Source organism: Panthera onca, chromosome A3, assembly GCF_046562875.1.
Source record: "Panthera onca isolate mPanOnc1 chromosome A3, mPanOnc1 haplotype 2, whole genome shotgun sequence".
Classification (NCBI taxonomy): Eukaryota; Metazoa; Chordata; class Mammalia; order Carnivora; family Felidae; genus Panthera; species Panthera onca.
The window spans coordinates 129,883,542-129,907,022 of record NC_138341.1 but is presented as its reverse complement, the minus strand read 5'-3'; the positions used below and the strand labels follow the sequence as shown (position 1 = coordinate 129,907,022).

Below are 23,481 nucleotides of genomic sequence, written 5' to 3'. Positions count from 1 at the left end.
TATTTAAAGGAAATAAATGATCTGAAATTCTGGAAAGTCCAAGGCCACTTTAAGGGGTGAGATGGACTGGTAAGGTTGAATAAAACACCCTTTCCATTATCCTTCAGGCATCTCGAAATTCAATTCAAACATTTCAATCAAAAATAACATCTAAGGAGACAGGGGTCCTATCTCAGCTTTTTTGTTTGTGACTTCTTTTGGTAGATGTAAAAATCGAGCCAAACTATGCCACCGAAAAGCCCTTCCGACCTGGGCTTGCGCGGATATCAGCCTTACAAAAGTAATTTCTGGAGCCCACTGCCAAACACGCTCGTTCCAAAACTTTTACGGAAGCGCCTAGTTTTTAATAAGCACACAATTATTTTCATTCTTCTCTCCAAGGACTCAGAGAGCGGGGGCGAGGACGGGTCCCCCTCCGATTTCGTGCACGATCTAGCCAATCTGAGCCCGGATGCTAATTAGTTGCCCTCCCCAGATGAACACGCCTTTGTCGCCTGTAGGGCCGGACTACAAAGCCCAGAATGCCTCGCCCCTCCCTGATCAATGAGGGCTTATTTAAATGATCTCTGAGGTCTTGGACCCAGGCCAATCAGCTGTCAGGGCTCATGATAAATCGCAATGCATTATTGATAATAATAATTACTGGGACATGCGCGTTCTGGCCGAAGGGGGGTAAATTTCCTAACTCCAGGAATTTGTGGCGGAGTGGGCAAATTACCGCGGCTCTCCAGGCGGCCCGATGCTCGCACCATGTCGAGGCGCAAGCAGGCGAAACCCCAGCACATCAACTCCGAGGAGGACCAGGGCGAGCAGCTGCCGCAGCGGCCGGCCGCGGAGTTTGCAGATGCGGCCCCAGCGGCGCCGGCGACGGGGGAGCCGGGTGAGTGGGGCTGGGGGCGCGCACCGGGGGCGTGCAGTTTCCCGGACGTTCGTGGGACCCTCCAAGGCGCGAGCTTCGGGGAGCCAGCGGCTTCTAGCGCAGATTCTGGAACCCAGATCTGGGGGCTCGGTCCTAGAGAAGAGAGTCACCCTCATCCCCCCCCCACCCCCGCCCTTGTTCATTTTACACTTTTACCGCGTCCCTCTCGTGTAAGTTTCACCCCAGGTCCGGCTCCTCTTGTAAGATTGACCCCCCCCCCACCCCCTCTTGTCCCTCTTATTCCTGAAAGGTTCCCTTCTCGTTCCTAGCCCCTCTCTTAATTGGTTCCACTCCCCTCGCTAGTAGTAACCTCCCCCCCCCCCCCCACTTGTAACTTAGGTTCCCTCCCTCTCGGGCGCCGCTTTTAAAAGAAAGACCCCGAGGGTCCCCACCTTTTCCTTCACCCCTTGGGGGCTTTTCTAGGAGGCTGGAGAAGGGGCACACCCCTAGAAGAGCCCCCCGGGGGGAGGGCGATCTGTTGCACGCGCCCCTCCCGGGCCAAGCGGGGGGAGGGGGCGCGACCTCTCCCCACCTCCCGGAGCTGGGGTGCGAGCCACCCGCTCCGCGGAGGGGAGTGGAGGGCCCGAGGAGGTGGGGGAGGAGGGCCCAGTATTGCCCCTTTTCAGAATTTACTGAGGGTTTTGGCTTTTTCTCCCTGGGCTTTGCCGCCTGCGGATCTTCGCCCTAACCTTTCGGGGCCTGACCTCCAGCCATCTTTGATTTCCGACTTCCTAAAAATAACCGCGGCGAGCGCGAGGGGTGCAGGCCCCCAGGGGCCGGGGTCGCGGGCGCGCGGCCGCCCCTCTGGGGTGCACCCGCCTGGCGTTTTGCAGGGCTTTTCTGGGGCGCCCGGCTTTCCAGAAGCGCGCCCCAGGGGCCAGAGGGGAGAGGTCGGGCCAGGACTGGGCGGTCGCGGCCAGGGCGAGCTCCCGGGGCTGACCCGCCCCACGCTTCCGCGGCGAGCGTCTCCGGGGTCGGGAGGCGTTCGGGACCCCAGCCCCGCCGGGAGCGGCCGGGCAAACTCCCCTCCTCCTAGTCACTTAACCGAGGCGGTTGTAGGAGCGAGTCGATTTCCCACTATCGCCCCTCCGTCCCGGCCCGCCAAATTGTCGCCTGATAAGTTTCTAGCGTACGCGTGGGGGAGGGGGCGTCGTAAACCTCCTCTTGGGCCTTGTGGGTCGCTTCCCTTCTGCTCCCCGCCTGCTTTCTAATTCCTTAGCCGCTGATGGGGGTGAGCGCTGCGCGCCCAGACGCTCTGAGCCACAATTCCGATGGGAAGGAATTGGCCACCTTCTCTTTCTTTTCCGGGAAGGGAATGTAATAACGTTTCCCAAGTTTGTAATCGGTGAATGTAAACCCCTTTTTTCTCGCAAATAACATTTTTCCAGGGCAAATTAAAGAGATCGGCCTCACCAGGGGAGGCTGTGCGTTTTCGGGGCGTCTGATGGTCAGGGCTGCGCGCACCCGAGGTCCCAGGAGGATGGACTCTTCTTTGTGCCTCGGGTGGGGGGTGCGGTGGGGGGGGGGGGGAGCATGGAGAGGCTCGTCGCCTGGCCCACCTGGAACAAAAGGGTTAACCCTCCGCCCGCCCGCTTCCTCCCAAGAGGAGGGGCGAGCTCCGGGCTCTGACCCCTCCCCTGGTTCTGCTCTGACCTCCCCATTCTCCTACCCCCTTCATTTTTGGTGGGCGCATGCAAGTGGTGCTTTTCGAGGTGTTTGGCACCTTTGGGGGGGAGCTTGTTACAGGGTAGCTTCTTAAACGAACGCTGGTTGGAGTTTGCAATCAGTTAACCCGAGCTGGGCTTAGGATCTCTGGCCTGGCTGTGCGCTATCTCCACGATTTGGGAGGGGGTGGGTTCGCTATTGATCGCTGGGTTGGAGCGGACCGCCGAGTTGCGCGCGGGCGCCCCCTGGAGGCCCGGCTTGGAGCAGCACGCTTTGCTGAGAGGCGGGTCCCCTCGCAGGTACCGGCTCACACCTGATGGGTGGGATGGGTTGGGGGTGGAGATGCAGAGCCCAGGGCTGGGCCAAAGGACGGGCGCCCCCGGGGACTTGAGCCGGTGGCTAGCGCGATCCCTGGCTGTACACCTGGCCTTCTTTGCCCAGTCTTTGGAATTCTTGAAAAGAATTCCTCGAGATCCTAGATTGTGTTTGCAGAGGCTCCGGTTGCCAGCATGGGACAGGAGGTAGTGTCCCCAAGCAGTACTTTTTAATGGCTGCATTTTGCATTTGAGCAGCCTGGATGTATGTACCTATCTGTGTATTATGGATGTGTAACTATACAGATTCACGTGGCTGTATAGATCTGTATCGACAGATCTGTATATATATAAATAGAGACATAGATAGGTATAATTAAAAACAGATTGGGCCGGTCCTGTTTTGCAAGACCAATTGGAGATCCACTTGTAAAGAACGCAGTTCTAGAGGGAGGAAAATGGAGCTTGGCGATCAATTAGATTAAAAAATCTGCAGGTGGGCAGGGGACTCCGCGCTACATACGGGAAAATTAGCATTTTCTCAAAAGAATTTCGAATGCCCTTTGTGCTAAACTGGATTACAACCACCAACGATTAAGATCCCCAACTTTCAAACAAGGGCCTACCCCTGGCTGTAATGACTGGGAGGAGAGGGCACTTGGGAGTTCCTATTTTAATTGCGGGAGAGAGGGAAATCTCGTTGATAGTAGCTTGCGTGTTGCAGGCCGACTTTCTGTGCTTGGATCTGAGTTTGCGATAAAGGGGCTCCAACTTGCCCGCAGCCCCTTTTGTTCCGTTAAAAGTAAATTGCACCAGTCGGTACTTGGTCATTTAAGCCTCTGCTAGCTTCCTCATGGGTGAAGAGTTGGGGAGCCATCTTGGGAGACAGAAGATGGGGTTAACACTTCACCTCTTTTTAAATGAAGTTAGGTTTTTGGTAAGGTTTTAGAGATGTGCATTCCTGTCGGGTATAGCTTTCAGCTGTGTAACCTTGAGACCTGCTGGGTTTCTCTTGAGCTTTTGGATTTTTTTTCTTCCCTCTCTACAGTGGAGGTAAAGAATCCTGTTCAGATAATTTCAACTACAAAGAGCCAACTGTGTGCTGGGAATGTGATGAGTAATTAGTTTTGTTCAAAATAACCGTGTTTTCCATTGTATTTACTTACCGTGTCAAGATGGGTACGAGCTAATTGACAGTCTGCCGCCTACCAGGCTGGGGACCTCAAGTACATTATCTTTAGTTCTCATTTTTACTCGTTTTGAGTAAACAGCAGCTCCCAGTTGAAATGGCATGCTCACGGTGGGTTTTAGCCATGCTCGGAATCCAAGGGACTGTTTTATCATGGTCTGACTCGGATTGGTTATGGGATGGGGTTTTCTATCAGTCCCTTTGATGAGGAAGCCACGACGAGTGTTCAGTGTTTGCGATGTGCCTTTTTGGGCTTTAGATTAAGGGATCCTTGGGAAGAGAGTTCGAAATAAAGCAGCGTTTGCATCTCACGCTCTGGGCCTTCTTGCCCTGGAAAAATGATGGGAAGAGTTGAGCAAGTTCTCCTTTTCATCAGCCCTTAACCTGTTGTACTTCTGATGCTTGAGAGAAAGCATCCGAACCGTTTTAAAAGACTCTGAATCCAGACAAGCTGCGTACGTATCTCCAGTCGCCACCATCCTTTTTTTTTTTTTTTCCTCCCAAATGAATTTCACGTCTAGGTCAGTCTTTGTTCTGGAGGGGCTCTGTGGAAGGGGACAATAAAAGCCCCTGCCTGCATGGAGTTTACAAGTTTGCCTAAAAGATGAGCTCCAGTTGAGGGAAAAGGGGACATACCTCTTCATGTAAATAGCCAAACTCAGACGCTTTACCAGCGATTATAGCCTTCTTTGGTTCTTTGACTGTTTTTTTCCCTTTTCAGCAGAGCCCCTGAATTTTGATCCAAGACTGTTTGGAACAAGTTTTTAGCTCTTAATCAAGTAGAACTTAATTATAGCTCTAATTTGCCAACTACGAATTGAATTAAAGCCGTGTTACTGAAGCGTTTCTCTCCGATTGCTGAATTGAGATGTAAAACTAAACTGGTAAATGGGCACTTTCAGCTGGTTCAAAGAACGTCTCCATTTCCTTTTGTTTTTTGGTAAGCAATTATCCTGTGGGTGGGGGAGGGTAGAAGATAGTGTATACTTCAGATAATCTACTCATTGTGGTTCTTTTAATATAGGAATGGGGAAAAAAGATAAGCTTGAGTCCTAATGCTTTGCTCAAGATTATGGAGGTTTTATTTTTGAAGCATTTTCAAGTCTGCAGAATGTGATTGGCTTCTAGTAGATGAGCTTTTCTTCTATACAATAGTAAGAGTATTTTCTATCCATTTGGCAGTGATTGAATCTAGGACCCCTGCTGGGTTTACTGCATTCTTCCAACTTATTGGATAACTAGATGCTGAGAGATAACATTCCTAAAATTCGGAGTGGGGGTGGGGGGGGGATGGAAGAACTAGTTGCCGGGTAATCTCTCTGAACTTTGCTTTTTTCCTTTTGGGAAGGGTTAACGTGCTGCATACCCAGCAGTTGTTCATAACCGAGCCCTCTTAACGCTGTGGCGAATACGGATTCGGTTATTTGCCGGTGGTGGTCTGGATGTGGAAGCACTTTTTACTGCACATGCATTCAGAGCTGCTGTTTTAAGACCCAAGTGGGATGTTGCTGGTAATGCATGGACGCTACAGAGGAGGCCAGCCTGTGTATACAGTGAAGGCAAGCTGGTATTCAGGCTGTAAATCACTCTTGGAAACGGTTAGCTCCTTCGGAGGGTGGGGGGGAGCTTAACCTTTTTTGTGCCGTAGACCCCTTCTCAACAGAATGTATTTCACTGCAAAAAATAAAGGGCCTAGAAATACCAAGGAAACTACCTGGAAATAGTCATAACATGTGCTTCTTTATGAACACATTAAGTAAGATTAGCACAGCTGGTCAGGTAACCCAGAATTTTCAGTCCTGCAACAGCATTAACATCATAGGAAAATACCTGTTTTCTGTTGATGATGAAGTTACAGGTTCTGCAAATACCACTGTGGTATGTTTTCTACATTTATAATGGAAAGAGATGTTAAATTTTAGTTCAGATTAGTGAAAATAAAGATCTCATTTTTTTTCCCTTAGTCAATTTCATGGACTCCAGTTAAATTTTTTTTTTTTTTTTACATTTATTTATTTTTGAGAGACTGAGAGAGACAGAGCGCAAGTGGGGGAGAGACAGAGATAGAAGGAGATACAGAATCTGAAGCAGGCTCCAGGCTCTGAGCTGTCAGCACAGAGCCAGATGTGGGGCTCGAACTCACAAACCGCCAGATCATAACCTGAGCTGAAGTTGGACGCTTAACCGCCTGAGCCACCCAGGCGTCCCTCATGGACTCCAGTTTAAGAATGCTGGTTTACAACCTGTTTTCAGTGAGGGAATATTGTCCCCAAGGGGGGGGGGGGTGAACATTTCTTGGGGGGGGGGCAGAAAATGTGATTACAGTGGTTTGTGGCCTTCGGAAGGCCCATGGTGCATAAACACATACAATATATTTGTGGCATTAAAATTTAATGGGCGGGGGGAGCCATGATTAGGAAAGAAGCTTTAGAAGCCTCCATAGAAGGATGAAATGAAGGTTTGAGGAAATAAATGACACCACTAAGTTTAGTGCCCTTGTAAATAGTATTTAAGAATCCAATCCCTGGTCATCTTCTTCTGGTTAGTCTGTTACCCTGAGTCACGTAATTATATCTGCTCGTGCCTCAGTTTCTACATCTGCGAACTGGGCACCAAGATGCTTGTTTATGTGGCTGCAAAGATGGAGTTAAGATGCATGTATTTTGTTGTTTGTGGAAGGTGGCGGTCGTTTTCTTTTGCAAAGTGGAATGGGCGTTCTTGCTTGGGCTTTATTGGGAATTTCCAGGAGTTAGAATTGTTTGAGTCCAAGGGTAGGACATGCTAATTAAAAAAAAAATTTTTTTTTAATTCATTTTTGAGAGAGAGACAGTGTGAGGTGGGGAGGGGCAGAGAGAGAGGGAGACCCAGAATCCAAAGCAGGCTCCAGGCTCTGAGCTGTCAGCACAGAGCCCGACGCAGGGCTCAAACTCCGGAACCGTGAGATCGTGACCTGAGCCAAAGTTGGACACTTAACTGACTGAGCCACCCAGGCGCCCCCTATCTTAAAATTTTTTTTTTAATGTTTGTTTATTTTTGACAGAGAGAGACAGAGACAGAGCCAGAGCATGAACGGGGGAGGGGCAGAGAGAGAGGGAGACACAGAATCCGAAGCAGGTTCCAGGTTCTGAGCTGTCAGCATGGAGCCCAACACAGGGCTTGAACCCACGAACCGCGAGATCATGACCTGAGCTGAAGTCAGACGCTCAACCAACTGAGCCACCCAGGCACCCCAGGAACATGCTAATTTAAAAGAAACCATAGTATAAAAGCATATATTGAAAATTTTTCTCTTCTACCCTCAATCTTCAGGCCCATACTCTAGGACCTAGAAAGCAGCCTCAGTTTCTTTTCAGAAAATTTCCAGGTAAAATTTATATCTCTACCCACAAACCCAGATGAGACCACACACAGATACACATGCCATTCTCTACCTGCTTTTCCTCCCCTTGAAATCAATCTCAGGCATTTGTCCTGAAGCAGCACATATGACATAGATCTGCTTTTGTTTTTGTAGGGACCAAGTGCCCCCTGCCTTTTTCTTTCTGTATCCTGGTTTGTTTAACCAGAACCTTACTGCCTGACCAGGGTGCGTCGGTTTTTGTTTTTGCTGTTTGTTAATATGAGAAATGTATCCTTCTGTTATACAGAGTAAGTTCCTCGCAAAGATTCATGCTAACATGATGTAGCCCAGAGTTCTGGAGGAGCTGTCCATATGTGCGCACCTACTGCGTATTTCCCGCCAAGAGAAACTTTTTAAAAAGTTCTTTTTCAAGTTCTTGACACATAATTGCCAGGATTGCTTAACATCCTCACAAACACCTCATTTCAAGTCTTAGGAAAGTGTGGAGATAGATACTATATTCTGGGAATTGACGCGTGTGTGTGTGTGTGTGTGTGTGTTTCCAAATATTTTTAACTTGATTCTTGGGCTGTGACTGATTGGGAACCAGTATTAGGGCTGTAAGGAAGGAGGTACCTGTTGGGCTCCACCTGGACATAGCAGGAGTATGTTGTGTCCTAACTCAATTTATTTTTATTTATTGATTTATTTTAATTTTTTTTAATGTGTATTTTTGAGAGTGGGAGCGTGAGCAGGGGAGGGGCAGGGGGAGAGAGAGACAGACAGACAGAAGGAGACAAAGAATCCTAAGCGGGCTCCTGGCTCCCAGCTGTCAGCACAGAGCCAGACTCAGGGCTCAAACGCAAGATCTTGACCTGAGCCGAAGTCAAGACACTTAATAGACTGATCCAGCCGCCCTGTACATTGTGTCCTAACTTTTAAAGTGACTTCGGGGGGAGGTGGGGGGGTAGAAAGATGGCAGCATGTGTCCTAGTCTCCTTTCCCTCTTGCCAACCTGACCCTCAGGCTTTTCTGTCCTCTCTAGGGGGTCTTTGAGAGGAAATAGAGTTGCAGTCTCAACAGAAGAAACATATTGTGGTAGGAAGTGTAGGAACGAGGGAGGATCTGGGCGCTGCATGCCTGGGTTTTAATATTGGCCCTACAGTTTATCGAATGTATTATTTGGGCAAATCAAGGTCTCCTGTGCCTCAGTTTCCCCCTCTGTTACATAGAATAGCCCCTACCTCATAGAGTTGTTAATAATGTATACGTTGTTTAGAATCACACCTAGATGGGGCACCAGGGTGGCTCAGGGAGCCCTAAGTTGGTCTTTGCGTTGACAGCCCAGAGCCTGCTTGGGATTTGCTCTCCCTGTCTCTCTGCCCCTCCCATGCTCTTGCTTGCTCGCTCGCTCTCGCTCTCTCTTTCTCTCTGTGTGTCTTACAAAATAAACTTTAAAAACAGAATTTTGAGGCTCCTGGGTGGCTCGGTGGGTTGAGCGTCCAACTTTAGCCCAGGTCATGATCTCCCGGTTCGTGAGTTCGAGCGCCGAGTCAGGCTCTGCGCTGACAGCTCGGAGCCTGGAGCCTGCTTCGGATTCTGGGTCTCCCTCTCCCTCTGCCCCTCCCCTGCTCGTGCTCTGTCTCAAAAATAAATTAAAACATTTTTTAAAAGTTTTAAAAAATAAAAAAAGAATTATGCCTGGCACACAGTAAGTGCTCAAAAGCTATTTATGACTATTTTCATCTGTAAACGGGGCCAGTATTTAATAGGCTTGTGTGATATACGTATGGGGCACCCAGAGGTCCCTAGTCCGAACTGTAGTGCGGGACATAAGCCTCATTCGCGAGCTCTCCCCCGCCTTGCACACAGTAGGGAGTGGGAACTGTTAGTGACTTGGGCTTTAGATGACCGTTTTTCTACGTCTTGTTCTCCCACAGACCTAGTTGCCCTGCTAACCATTTGAGCCATTAGAGATAAAGATGGAGGAACTAATAATGTTCCCTGAACACCTGCTACGTCTGCACTGTCCCTACATCCCATCCAGGGTGGTGCCCCAGGCACATCAGTGGGTACTTGACTCATTTGTTAAAGTAATCGCTTCACTTAACCCAGACACATCTACCTTACGAGGGTGTCATGATTATGCATGTTTCAGGCAGATTCTGAGGGGGAAGGCTACCCTGTCACACCTGTTTACAGGCGAATGCTGCTGGATCAGCCCTAACCTGATTTCCCTTCCCTGGCCAGACCTGTTTATGGTGGTTGGCTCTTTCTCCCTGCCCCCCCCCCCCCCCCATCCATACACACCTTGCAAAACTTCCTATTACTGGGTCTAAAACTCATAAAGATTAGGCTACCTTACATAAATTTTAAAAGAGAAATAAACTTTTTCAAGATGAACTCCTGTTTCATACTGTGGGCCTCCTGTCAAAACCCCATGGTTTTAGGGAGTGTAATCACCCAAGGAGTTGAGAAGCAAAATAAATTAGTTTGCTTTAAGGAACAGGAATTGAACGGGGCACCTGGGTGGCTCAGTAGGTCAAGCTGTTTGGCATTAGCTCAGGTCATGATCGTGAGTTTGAGCCGGGCTCAAACTGAGTCAGGCTCTGGAACCTGCTTCAAATTCTGATTCCCTCTCTCTCTGCCCTCCCTTGCTCGTGCACTCTCTGTCAACAATAAATAAACATTAAAAAAAATTTTTTTTTTAATTAAAAAAAAGAAGCAACAATTTATTTAAAAGTAATGTGTATCGGGACTCCTGGGTGGCTCAGTAGGTTGAGCGTCCGACTTCGGCTCAGGTCATGATCTCACAGTCCGTGAGTTCGAGCTCCGCGTCGGGCTCTGTGCTGACAGCTCAGAGCCTGGAGCCTGCTTCGGATTCTGTGTCTCCCTCTCTCTCTGCCCCTTCCCTGCTCATGCTCTGTCTCTCTCACTGTCAAAAATAAACAAACATTAAAAAATTTAAAAGTGATGTGTGTCTTTCTTGGCCTTTCCTCCACACATCGGTACATTTGAAACAGGTTTTCAACAAAAATGGTCACGTTTTACATACTGTTCTGCAGCCTGTTTCTTTCACCTAACTTCTGTCTCCATGTTACAGCGTACAGAAGTGAATGCAGTTTTTGGTCTATGAGTGAATCAAAATTTACTTTTGCTGCTGTAAACATTGCTTTAAAAAGAATCCCTACTTCTATGGATCTTTGTATATTTGTGCAATTATTTGCGTGATTTAGATCTGTATGCCTAGAGTTGGCTGGCTACGAGGTATACTGCCTCTGTGACTAATTCGCTGGGGGAGGGGGGGTATACATAGACTAGGATAGCCAGGAAATGAGAGCATGTAGTTTACTCTCAGGACCCAGGCATCCAGATAAAGCAGTCCCAAGACGGGCGCTTTATTTATTTTTTAATATTTTTATTTATTTTTGAAAGATACAGACAGCATGAGCGGGGGAAGGGCAGAGAGCGAGGGAGACAGAATCCGAAGCAGGCTCCAGGCTCCGAGCTGTCAGCACAGAGCTCAACGTGGGGCTCAAACTCATGAACCGTGAGATTACAGCCTGAGCGGGAGTGGGATGCTTAACTGACTAAGCCACCCAGGCGCCCCCAAGACGGGCATTTTAATGTGCAGGCTATCATTAACCCCGAAGGGAATAGTGCCTAATTACAAAAGAAATATGCGCACACACACACACACACACACACACACACACACGGAAATCCACAGGCCAATCCTTTTTAGGAATGTAACTGTCCAGAATTGATCCTATGTATGTAATTCCAGGTATATAACAGTAGTTGCAAGTTCAGGGAGAGGCGTGAAACCCTTCGTTCCCCGCCCCTCTTCCCATTCTGGGGCTTCTCTCATTATCTGTGAGGTCGTTGAAGTCTTTATCTATCGCCATGCCTTCCTTGAACATGAAAGCATTTCTGAGAATATCTGCTTGGCCTTCCTCGTCTAAATGTACTGTTTCGACAGTGTGCTGTCTCCATATTTTCGGTGAATTAGGCACTGCGGTCGTTGTTGGCGTCTTGGAAGCGGGGAGGTGCCCTGCTCACACTGAATGAGTGATTTACTGCAGTTTCGCTTTCGGTGGCCCCAGGATGGGGATGAGCACCTGTGATTTGAGCAGGTCACCAATGTCATTTGTGTTGACTGCATGAAATTCACTTGCCTTTACAGGCAGACCCCGAGTAGGGTGCAGAGCTCTAAGGGGATTATTTTAATAATAAATTGTGTGAGTTTCCTAGGGTTGCCATAACAAATTGCTACAAATTGGATGGCTTAAAGCAAAAGAAATTTAGGGGGTCCCTGGGCGGCCTGGGCAGTTAAGCGTCCGACTTCAGCTGGTGAGTTGGAGCCCTGGGTCTGGCTCTGTGCTGACAGCTCGGAGCCTGGAGCCTGCTTCCGATTCTGTGTCTCCCTCTCTCTCTGCCCTGCCCATCTCGAGCTCTGTCTCTCTCAAAAATAAGTAAACATTAAAAGAAAATTAAAAAAAAAAAAAAACCCAAAAACAAAACCCAGAAATTTAGTCTAACCTTCCTGGAGGCTAGACATCCGACATTGAGCTATCAGTGGGGTCCGTCCCTTCTGGAGACTCTGAGGAAGAAGCCATTCCAGGCCTCCTTTCTACCTTCTGACGGCTTCCCACAATCCTGGCTTTGGGCCACATAACTCTTTCACGTGGCTTTTATTCTGTTTCGTCTCTTTCCCCTATCTCTTTAAGGACACCCGGGCATTGGGTTAGGGACTCACCCCAATTACATTTGCAAAGACCCTATTCCAAATCAGGTCATGTGCACAGGTATTGGGTATAATGACTGGGGCGTATTTTTTGGGGGGGGGGGGGGAGGTTATCACAATTCAACCCCCTGCGTAAGTTCCCTTTTACACTCTCCTGCCTGTGGGGACGGGACCCAGGTCGCCGGGGCCTCTGCGTTGAGAGCTGTGGTTTTTCCCTGGAAGTTGCCCCGCCTCCTTTCTCGGGCAGAATTCTTAGCTTCTTCTCTCTTGTCCCAGGTGCTCCAATGAACCACCCAGGGAGCGGCAATGACGTCGGCAGGGCTGGGGCGTCAGGGAAGAGGCCTCGTCGGGAGGAGACTCACGTCTGCGAGAAATGCTGTGCAGAGTTCTTCAGCCTCTCCGAGTTCTTGGAACACAAGAAAAGTTGCACTAAAAATCCCCCCGTCCTCATCATGCACGACAGCGAGGGGCCGGTGCCTTCAGAAGACTTCTCCGGGGCGGTGCTGGGCCACCAGCCGCACAGCCCAGGCAGCAAGGACGGTCCCAGGGAGGACGGCGGCGGCCCGGGGGACACGAAGGAGAAGCTGGGGGCCGAGTCCGTCGTGTTCTTGAAGACTGAGACGGCCCCGCCGCCCGCGTCCCAGGACGTGAGCTGTCTGCCCAAAGCCAAGGTGGCCAGCACCAACGTCACCCTCCAGGCCCTGCGGGGCACCAGGGTGGCCGTGAATCAGCGGAGCGTCGAGGCGCCGCCGGCCCCCGTGCCCGGTGCCAGCAGCATCCCGTGGGTCCTCGAGCAGATCCTGTGCCTCCAACAGCAGCAGCTGCAGCAGATCCAGCTCACGGAGCAGATCCGCGTCCAGGTGAACACGTGGGCCTCCCACGCCCTCCACTCCGGCATGGCGGGAGCCGACACCCTCAAGACCTTGGGCAGCCACGTGTCCCAGCAGGTGTCTGCGGCCGTGGCCCTGCTGAGCCAGAAAGCTGCAGGCCAGGGCCTGGCTCTGGACGCCCTGAAACAGGCCAAGCTACCTCACGCGCACATCCCCGCCACGAGCGGCTCCGTGTCCCAGGGGCTGGCGCCCTTCGCCCTGAAGCCGGACGGGACGAGGGTCCTGCCCAACGTCGTGTCGCGCCTTCCCGGCGCCCTGCTACCTCAGGCCCCCGGCTCTGTGCTCTTCCCGAGCCCTTTCTCCGCCGTGGCGTTAGACCCGTCCAAGAAGGGGAAGGGGAAGCCACCGAACGTGTCCCCGGTGGAGGTCAGACCCAAAGACGAGGCCGTCCTCTGCAAGCACAAGTGTAAGTACTGTAGCAAGGTTTTTGGGACCGATAGCTCCTTGCAGATCCACCTGCGCTCCCACACCGGCGAGAGACCCTTCGTGTGCTCTGTCTGCGGCCACCGCTTCACCACCAAGGGCAACCTCAAGGTGCACTTTCATCGACATCCCCAGGTGAAGGCGAACCCCCAGCTGTTTGCCGAGTTCCACGACAAAATGGTGGCGGGCAATGGCATCCCCCGTGCGCTCTCTGCGCCGGTCCCCGTAGACGACTCGAGCCTCTCGTTAGACAGCAAACCCGTCCTCGTGACAGGGACCCCCAGTGCAGGGCTACCTCAGAATCTCTCTGCGGGGACGAACCCCCAGGACCTCGCGGGCGGCCCCCCACCCGGCGACCTGCAGCCCGGGCCTTCTCCAGAGAGCGGGGACGGCTCCCTGCTGCTCTCCGGGCTGGGGCCACACCACAGTTCCCCCAGGGTCGGTGGCTTCCAAGGGAGCGGGACACCCGAGCCGGGGTCGGAGACCCTGAAACTGCAGCAGCTGGTGGAGAACATCGACAAGGCCACCGCCGAGCCCAACGAGTGTCTCATCTGCCACCGGGTCCTGAGCTGCCAGAGCTCCCTCAAGATGCATTACCGCACCCACACCGGGGAGAGGCCGTTCCAGTGCAAGATCTGCGGTCGGGCCTTCTCCACCAAGGGCAACCTGAAGACGCACCTCGGGGTGCACCGGACCAACACGTCCGCAAAGACGCAGCATTCGTGCCCCATCTGCCAGAAGAAGTTCACCAACGCCGTCCTGCTGCAACAGCACATCCGGATGCACATGGGCGGCCAGATTCCCAACACGCCGCTGCCCGAGAGCCCCTGTGACTTCGCGGGCCCCGAGCCAGTGATGGTCGGCGAAGACGGCGGTGCGGGGGCCGTCTGCCACGACGATCTCATCGAAAGCATCGACGTCGACGAGCTCGGCCCCCAGGAGGCCCCCGGGAGCTCCTTGAAGGTCCCGCTGCCCCTCCCCAGCGGGCAGGCCGCGTCCCCCACCCTGGGGTTCGCCGTGACGGCTGCTTCCCTAGACGCCCCCGGGAAGGCGGGTCCCGCTCCTCTCGTCCTGCAGCGGCAAAGCAGCAGAGAAAACGGTTCGGTGGAGAGTGACGGCTTGACCAACGACTCGTCCTCCTCGGTGATGGGAGACCAGGAGTACCAGAGCCGAAGTCCGGACGTCCTGGAGACCGCGTCCTTCCAGGCGCTGTCCCCCGCCAACAGCCAGGCAGAAAGCATCAAGTCCAGATCTCCCGATGCCGGTGGCAAAGCAGACAGCGCCGAGAACAGCCGCCCTGAGATGGAAGGTGATAGAGCTTTGGATTTCACTTAGGTCCATTTTGGGCACGAGGTCATCCCACAGGAACCCGGGTCGAACGTCACAAACGGACAGTGTGATCTTTGCAAAGCAGCTCTCCCTCGCTAGGGCAGTTAGCCTCGCTGGGTAGACGGAGATAATAACTCCCCCCGTCCTAGTACTCACATCGTGTTCTTTGCGGTGGTGAACGCGCACCGGGGACGGACGGCAGGCTTGTTGGTCTTTACTTTTGTGTGTGAGCCCCGGGGAGACCCTTGGGTCATCTTCGGGAAGTGCTCCGGGAGGAGAATGTGTGCAAAAGTGGGCGCACGCCTTCTTGGCCACCGAGATGAGTCCTACCTAGTTCTTGCTTCTGAGGTCCCGTCCCGCTCCCTAAGTAAGGTCCGCAGGTTAATAAATGTTGACAGGGAGAGAAAGAATCTAACCCATGATAAACGCACACGTAAATCGTGGGGTACCTGTTGGTGTCGTTAATACTTGTCTTTAAGTAGTAGTCTCTCGGGGCGCCTGGGTGGCTCGGTCGGTTAAGCGTCCGACTTCGGCTCAGGTCACGATCTCACGGTCCGTGAGTTCGAGCCCCGCGTCGGGCTCTGTGCTGACAGTTCAGAACCCGGAGCCCGTTTCAGATTCTATGTCTCCCTCTCTCTCTGCCCCTCCCCTGTTCATGCTCTGTCTCTCTCCGTCTCAAAAATAAATAAACGTTAAAAAATTTTTTTTAAAAAGTAGTAGTCTCTCTACACCCAACGTGGGGCTCGAACTGCCGACCCCGAGGCCAAGAGTCGCGTGCTCCACCGACTGAGCCAGCCAGGCGCCCCTTTTAAAGATAAAAACGTCTGATGCAGGAGCTTGAATTTCAGGTGTTTCCTGTCCATACCTCTCTGCCCCAGTGGTGACTTTTCGGAAGCGTTTGAGCTGTCGCTCCCCGAGCGGGTCAACACGCTAAGGAGGAAAAGCCGCCTCCGAGGCGCACGACTCCAGAAAGCCGTTTCCTGGCTGTCGATGGGCAGTGGTCATCACAGCTCTTTTTTGGTTTGAGAAGGAATGAGTACGGGATGATAAAGGTCTGGGGTTTCTTTTCTCTGGATACTAGGTCGTAGCAGCCTGCCATCAACATTTATCCGCGCCCAGCCAGCCTATGTGAAAGTCGAAGTCCCTGGCGCGTTTGTTGGACCTGCGACCGTGTCCCCAGGCATGACTCCTCTGCTGGTGGCCCAGCCACGCCGGCAGGCCAAACAGCACGGCTGTGCACGGTGCGGGAAGAACTTCTCCTCGGCGAGCGCCCTTCAGATTCACGAGAGGACTCACACTGGGGAGAAGCCTTTCGTGTGTAACATATGTGGGCGTGCCTTTACCACCAAAGGCAACCTGAAGGTGAGTTTCTTCAGGCTCCCCGCAGGGATGGGGCTAGGCGTTGGCCAGCACAGCTCTGTTGGTGTCCCCCATTCGTGATGAATTCTTCCATTAAGACGAGATGGGATGGGGGTGCCCCGGTCGCTCAGTCGGTTAAGCGTCCAGCTTCAGCTCAGGTCGTGATCTCATGGTTCGTGAGTTCGAGCCCCACGTCGGGCTCTGTGCCGACAGCTCGGAGCCTGGAGCCTGCTTTGGATGCTGTGTCTCCCTCTCTCTCTGCCCCTCCCCTGCTCATGCTCCGTCAAAAATGAATAAACCTTAAAAAATATTAAAAAGAAAAAAAGACAAAGAGATTAGCAACTTGTGACAAAATCGTAAGAATGTTCAACTCGGGGGTGGGGGCGGGCCTTTGTTCTTTTCTCAAGTTCTCTGTATCTTTTCAATTGTAAAAGCAGATTTCACCCCTTTGAAAAGTTTGAAGGCCATTGGATTAAAGAATACCTATTCTTGGGGTGCCCGGGTGGCTCAGTCGGTTGAGCGTCCGACTTAATCATGATCTCTCGGTTCGTGGGTTCAAGCCCCGCGTCAGGCTCTGTGCCGACAGCTCGGAGCTTGGAGCCTGCTTCCGATTCTGTGTCTCCCTCTCTCTCTGCCCCTCCCCCGCTCATGCTCTGTGTCTCTCTCTCTCAAAAATAAATAACCATTTAAAAAAAAAAAAGACCAGACGGCATACTGTATAGTCTTATCTCACAGCTGGCTCTTGAAATAATTCATTAGACAGTATGTTTTCTCACATCACAACATGTCTGAAATTGGGATGCTTCTTATGGTCAGTGCCTGAAATTGGTAATTTTTTTTTTTTTTTTTTTTTTTTCTAATCTCAGGGGCACAAGGAATAGTGATGCATTTTACAAAGGATGCTGTCTAGGAATAGGACACATGGTCTATTAGAGATGCTCTTGTCTCTTACTACGAAGTAGTTACACTTTAAGGTAGTTTTCCCTCCAATATTGGGGCAGACCATGACCTCTTTCAACAATAATCGAGTAGATAGGTAAAATCTAGCCTGGAAACCAGTGATAGATGTCACATAGTATAATGTATGGAGAAATGATTTATGGGTTTGTGTGTGCTCATCCAGACTTGATGAGCACCCTGTATGTTTCGTTTTCCTAGCCTGCTAGGTTGAAATAAATAGCAGGAGTTAAACATTTATAGGATCCAGTGCCAGTGCAGTTAAAAAGAAAAAAGGCCTCAGGTTATCCGCTGTGCTTTCGAAACTGAGCAGCTGGGTCCTTCTGGAGAAGAGCCTGATGTCAATTGGGACAGTCCACCTGAGATTTTACCTGGGGAGCTGGGAAGGAGACCTCCCCCACATGAGGCCTGAACGTGGCCTGTGTAAGCACAAGGGATGAGAACTGGGGACCTGGGGTTTTCCCTTTTGCCCTGCCTGTGGTTTGTGGGAACTGGGCCTCTAGATCTCTGCCTGTCTCCGATGAGTAGACTAATTGAATTCTTTGTGGTTCAAATAAAGGTCGAAACTTAAAAGTTGACCAAGGAGACCGTATATCATTTAAAAAATGAAACGTACTTATTCTAAAAGCAAGCTGTCCTCTTTGATTTATTTTTTAAGTTTGTTTATTTTTGAGAGAGTGCGAACAGGGGAGGGGCGGAGAGAGGGGGAGGCAAGAGGGTCGGAAGGGTGGTTCTGCACTGTCCACACAGAGCCCGACGCGGGGCTCGAACTCATGGACCGTGAGATCATGACCTGAGCCAAAGTCGATGGTGCCAGGTGCCCCCAAGCTATATTCTTTTAATTTTTTAGTTGGTGAAAACGACTAGGTAAGGAGCATGAAGTAACTTCATTTCTAATACCAACTTCTAGAAACAGAAAGCTTAAATTACTTCACAGGCCCGGGGATCAGCCCAGGGAAGGTCTGGAGCTGCTGTGTTTGTTTTTGTTTTTGTTTTGTTGTTGCTTCTCTCTGCACAAGTGGCTTTGGGCAGATGGCTCCTTGTGCCTCAGTTTCCCAGTTTCCCATGACTCACCAATGGTAGTGACAACTTCAAAGTGCTCCTAAAGATTAAATGAATTCTATTCCTAAATGTTTCAAATTGTGCCTGGAACATCTTAATAGCTTGTAGCGATTAAGAGTAGGTCACTTCTGAGCGCACTTGGCCAGATAACTACTAACTTCTCAGGATGTCAGGAAAGCTGAAATGGGGCACCTGAGAAACCTAGTGCCCATCACATTCTCCCCACTCTTTTTTTTTTTTTTTTAGGTTTATTTATTTTGAGAGAGAGAGAGACAGTGGGGAAGGAGCAGAGAGAGAGAATCCCAGGCAGGCTCCAAGCTGTCAGCGCAGAGCCTGATGTAGGGCTTGAACCCACAAACTGTGAGATCATGACCTGAGCCGAAAACAAGAGTTGACGCTTAACTGACTGAGCGGCCCAGGCACCCCTCTTCCGACTCTTTTTGAAGAAGCTCAAAGGGAGTTAGAAACTCAAAAGCCAGACTTTTCACTACTCTGGAGTAGTGATGACGATCATTGACGTCCTGTGTATCTGGTCTGTCCGTGCCGTCATCAGGGCAGCATCTGTTCTGTTCCAGAGTTATTTTTTTAACTCACATTTTTTATTCAGGTAACAGTGGACTCCCGTGCAGTGAGAATTCACAGATCCTTACACGCTCTGCCCAGTTCCCCCAGTGGTAGAATTTCGCGAACTATGATGTAACCGATAAGAACCAGGATATTGGCATGGACGGAACCTACTGGTCTCCTAGATTTCCCCCCTTTTTATTTGTACTCCACGTGTGTAAGTGTGTTACCTTCTGCACAAATGTGTAGGTTTGTAATTCACAAGGTTTAAATCTAGCACTTGAGAGGATACATAGTATCCCAGTATTTGAGCCTGACACATAGTAAGGGTTCCTGTAGGTGCACCCTGGAACGGTGGGACGGGGACAGAATTGGAGCCTGTGGCCCTGCCTCGCTGGGCTTTACTTGCCTCTAGGCAGGAATGCGGGCCCCTGGTTGCCAGATCGGCCGCTTCCTCCCCTCCCCCACCCCAAGGCGAGAGGACAGATAATCTGGATTTTTTAAATTAAGTTCGAACCCACATGCACACCGACTGGCTTGCCAGCATGCGTTCCGTCAAGTCCCCGTTTTGGTGGGAACCTCTCTGTTCCTGTTCCCACAGGTCCACTACATGACGCACGGAGCCAACAACAGTTCTGCACGCCGAGGGAGGAAGCTGGCCATCGAGAACACCATGGCTCTGTTAGGAACTGATGGGAAGAGAGTTCCCGAGATGTTTCCCAAGGAAATCCTGGCCCCTTCGGTGAGCGTGGACCCCGTCGTGTGGAACCAGTACACCACCATGCTCAATGGAGGTCTGGCCATGAAGACCAACGAAATCTCCGTGATCCAGAGCGGCGGCATCCCCGCGCTCCCAGTTTCCCTGGGGGCTAGCTCCATTGTGAACAACACCACTATCTCCAAGATGGACGGCTCCCAGTCTGCCCTCGGTGCCGAAGTGGAAAAACCGGGCGCTGCCGACGGTGTCCCCAAACACCAGTTCCCTCACTTCCTGGAAGAAAACAAGATTGCAGTCAGCTAAGCTCCCGGGAGGGATCCCTGGTTGAGGGAGAAATGCAGAGGCAGAATGACCTCCCCAACTATACTTTTTTTTTCCCCCCCCCTCCTTTTTAAAAGAACCCATCCCCTCCTGTTTGTTTTCTTACTGATGTGCAAATGATGTTTACAGTGTGAGATCACAACCTCAGGCAAATCCTACAATCAGATGTTATGCTGCTTTGCAAAAAAAAAAAAAAAAAAAAAAAAAAATTGAAAAAAAATTGAAAAAAGAAAAATCGAAAAAAGAAAAAATTGAAAAACAAAAAAAAACTAGAAAAGAAAAAATGCATACTAAAACAAAAACAGACTAGAATTTTTTTTTTTTTTTTTAATTTTGGAAAGAAGCGGGTCTTGCAAAGTAGCTTTGTTACTTGCGACAAACTGTATACATAAAACCTTTGTACAACCTAGAGTAACTATTTCCAAAGACGATCCCCTTGTTTCAAGTTGGAACTTACTGAACCACAGTGGAAAAGGCAACTGTTAGCCTAATTGTGGGGGGTGCTGTATACTTCCCCAGTGACTGTCTGTATGCGGGTACACGGACAAGATCTGGCATCTGTTTAGGGACCTGTTTTGTATGACCCCCAACCTTGCACCCATCCTTTGTTTTTTGTTTTTTTCCCCTGAATGTACTTTTTTTTTTTTCTTTTTAACTAAGGTTGTCAAACGAATTCCAAAATTCCTTCAACCTTGGAACCTTAAATAGAATGCCCTCAAATGGACTGATTTTTGTCCTTAGGGAGTCAATGCGTGTTGCTGCTTATTTAAATACAGTTCAGTTGGAACCCCGAGAGTGCCAATGTACTCCCTATGCTTTGCAAATGCCTCCTTCCTGAACCAGCAGGAGAGGTGGCCTTCGCAGGGACCCTCAGGTGACTTATTTTGGTTCGCCAGTGCCTACTCTGTGGAACGGGGTTTCCATTCTTTAAGAAACTCATGGAAGGGCATGTTTCTTATAGGTACACATACTAATTTGTACAAAAATGTCCTTGGTGCAACTTAAATGCCAAGTAATTGTGAAGATTGTTTTTGAGTATTGCATGAAGGCTACGAACAGGCAAGTCATGGGTGTGAAAGCTTTAATTTATCTACCTCATTTATTTTTATTTTTGTAGCCATAGTCTCTATTTTCCTATTTTATGACCGCTGAAGTGTTCTGACGCCCTGTCTTGAACCTGAGTTGATGTATGGTGGGAGTGACTGGACATTTAAGATTATCTTTATGGTTCTTTGTTGTAAACTCCCCCTCCCCCTGTTTGTATATGTAATATGAAGCAAATGAGGGCACATTGCTCTAATGGTGTAACAAGGAAGGAGAAAGAAAGACCTTAATTTCTGAGTGGAGAAGTCTCCTTCATGTGGAAAAGTAGATCAAGACTGTTATCAAAAGTTTGTGTTATTGCACCTGACTTTAGGATCCAAAAAAAAAAAATTTTTTTTTTTTTTTTTTTTTTTTTTTTTTTTTTTTTTTTTTTTTGCCACATTGTGCCTTTCTTCCTGGAATTGTAAGTGGGACACAATAACTTGTACCTGTTTACACTGTGAAGTGGATATTGTTACAGAGAACACCAGAGGCTTTCTTACTGTCAAGCAAACAATGCCTTGTGAATGTATGATCTATGGAGAAACCCCTGTAGTTTTACCTGCTGATGCTGTCTGTGTTGTTGGAGAATAAATTTCGGATGTTTTTTTTTTTGTCTTCCCCCCCCACCGGGCGCGTATGTCTCTGGTTAGTTTCTGCTCTAAACCTGAGAGTTCTCATTTGAACAATCGCTTGCCCTCGTGCCCCCCGCCCCCCCCCCCCCCCCCCCCCCCCAGGTCTTAGAATCGAAATACATGCGCTTATGTCCATACTGGACCCATTTCTCAAGCACACACAAAGAACGACTTGCTGGTTGTTCTCTTGCTTTCTTCAGGCATACAAGTTGTGTTAGAGTAAACTGAGTCTAGAGAACTTTTGCTTGTGTTCCCTTGTGACCACAGACGGCTTATCGTGCTGTAGATTACCCCATATTTCAATCCCAACCTGGTACAAGTCATGGGGCAGAGAACCACGTAGGAGGTTGCACTTAATTCCAAGAGAAGATTCTTTGGGTGGTGGAAAAGTGCCCCCTGGGGAGAGACACAAAGGCAAGACCAGGTTAGTGTCCAACTGGCAAAGTACCCTGTTACCTCCCTTTTGTTGTGTTTCTCTTTGCAAACCCAGTGGCAAGAACCAGCATCAGATTCTAGGAGAATCTTCCTGGGTGAAGATAGGACTACATCTGTGAATGCATCTTCCTGACATCAGAGAAGGCTGGGGGATTATGTTCTCACAGCCTTTAACCTGATAGGAGCCCTGCATGGCAACTTCCTTTGCAGGTGGATGCCCTCTCCAAGGTTTGTCTGTCCTTTGGCCTCAACTCCTCTAGATTTGGGGTGGGATGGTCACTCTTGACTCCGAAAGCAAGATTAACGAGGTCCTTCAGATAACTGAAGTGGAATTATCTAAGCCAATATGCGCTGGTCCCAAGTGTCTATGCTGACCCCTTCTCTCACTTGATAACTAACCCACAGTGAAGTTTCAGGTCTAGATTGAAATGTGTGAGGATTATTTTTACTTGCGTGAAAGTCGTTTCCTCTTCTCCCAACATGTTTCAGACGTTATTTCAAGGGAACAGCCGTTTCTGGCTAATCCTTGTTAAATACCCGCGGTAATACCAAAATGTTCAATCAGCTATTGCTGGACAAACTCTTGTTTTCCTCCAAACTATTAAATAGCTTTGGTCATCATTGTGGCATAGTTTTCCTTCCACCCAGTTAACTGCAGGGTAAATTCTCCCTTGAGGGATTGCATGTTCCTTTATGGGTTCTGTGCATTCAAAGCTTTTTTTTTTTTTTTTTTTTTTAATTTTTTTTTTTTTTAATGTTTTTATTTATTTTTGAGACAGAGAGAGACAGAGCATGAACGGGGGAGGGTCAGAGAGAGAGGGAGACACAGAATCTGAAACAGGCTCCAGGCTCTGAGCTGTCAGCCCAGAGCCCGATGCGGGAAAGCTTTTTTTTTTTTTTTTAAATTAAAAAAATTTTTTTTGATGTTTATTTATTTTTGAGACAGAGGGAGACAGCACGAGTGGGGGAGGGGCAGAGAGAGGGAGACACAGAATCCGAAACAGGCTCCAGGCTCTGAGCTGTCAGCACAGAGCCCGACGCGGGGCTCGAACTCACGAACCATGAGATCGTGACCTGAACCGAAGTCGGACACCCAACCGACTGAGCCACCCAGGCGCCCCTAAAAAAATTTTCTTAATGTTTGCTTCTTTTTGAGAGAAAGTGTGTGTGAGCGCAGGGAGGTGCAGAGAGAGAGAGGGAGACACAGAATCTGAAGCAGTCTCCAGGCTCGGGGCTGGCAGCACAGAGCCCAACACAGGGCTTGAACTTGTGAACTGTGAGATCACGACCAGAGCCAGAGTCGGATGCTTAAGCAAGTGAGCCACTCAGGTGCCCCTAAAGCTCGTTTTTCATACTGGATGGAGGATTTAAGGGGATCGCAACATCTTGACTTTAAGAATAAACTGGCAATCAGTGAGATTGGGGGGAGGGGGAGAATAAACTTCCATATTTCCCCCTGACGCTCTGCCCTCAGTTTAAAGAGAGGTGTTCTGGGGGAAGGAATTGTTGCTTTGTATGGGGTAGCTGTGTT

The 23,481-nt window shown here is 49.8% G+C and overlaps 1 protein-coding gene across 1 annotated transcript; it reads left to right on the top strand.

Annotated features, from left to right (window-relative positions):
• The first annotated feature begins 551 nt into the window (after positions 1-551).
• SALL4 (spalt like transcription factor 4) lies at positions 552-21,586 on the top strand. The gene is made up of 4 exons (XM_078443945.2): positions 552-880; positions 12,451-14,796; positions 15,898-16,178; positions 19,360-21,586. Exons 1-4 carry the CDS (start codon positions 751-753, stop codon positions 19,777-19,779), a joined length of 3,177 nt encoding a protein of 1,058 aa, XP_078300071.2. The 5' UTR covers positions 552-750; the 3' UTR covers positions 19,780-21,586.
• Positions 21,587-23,481: the final 1,895 nt, after the last annotated feature.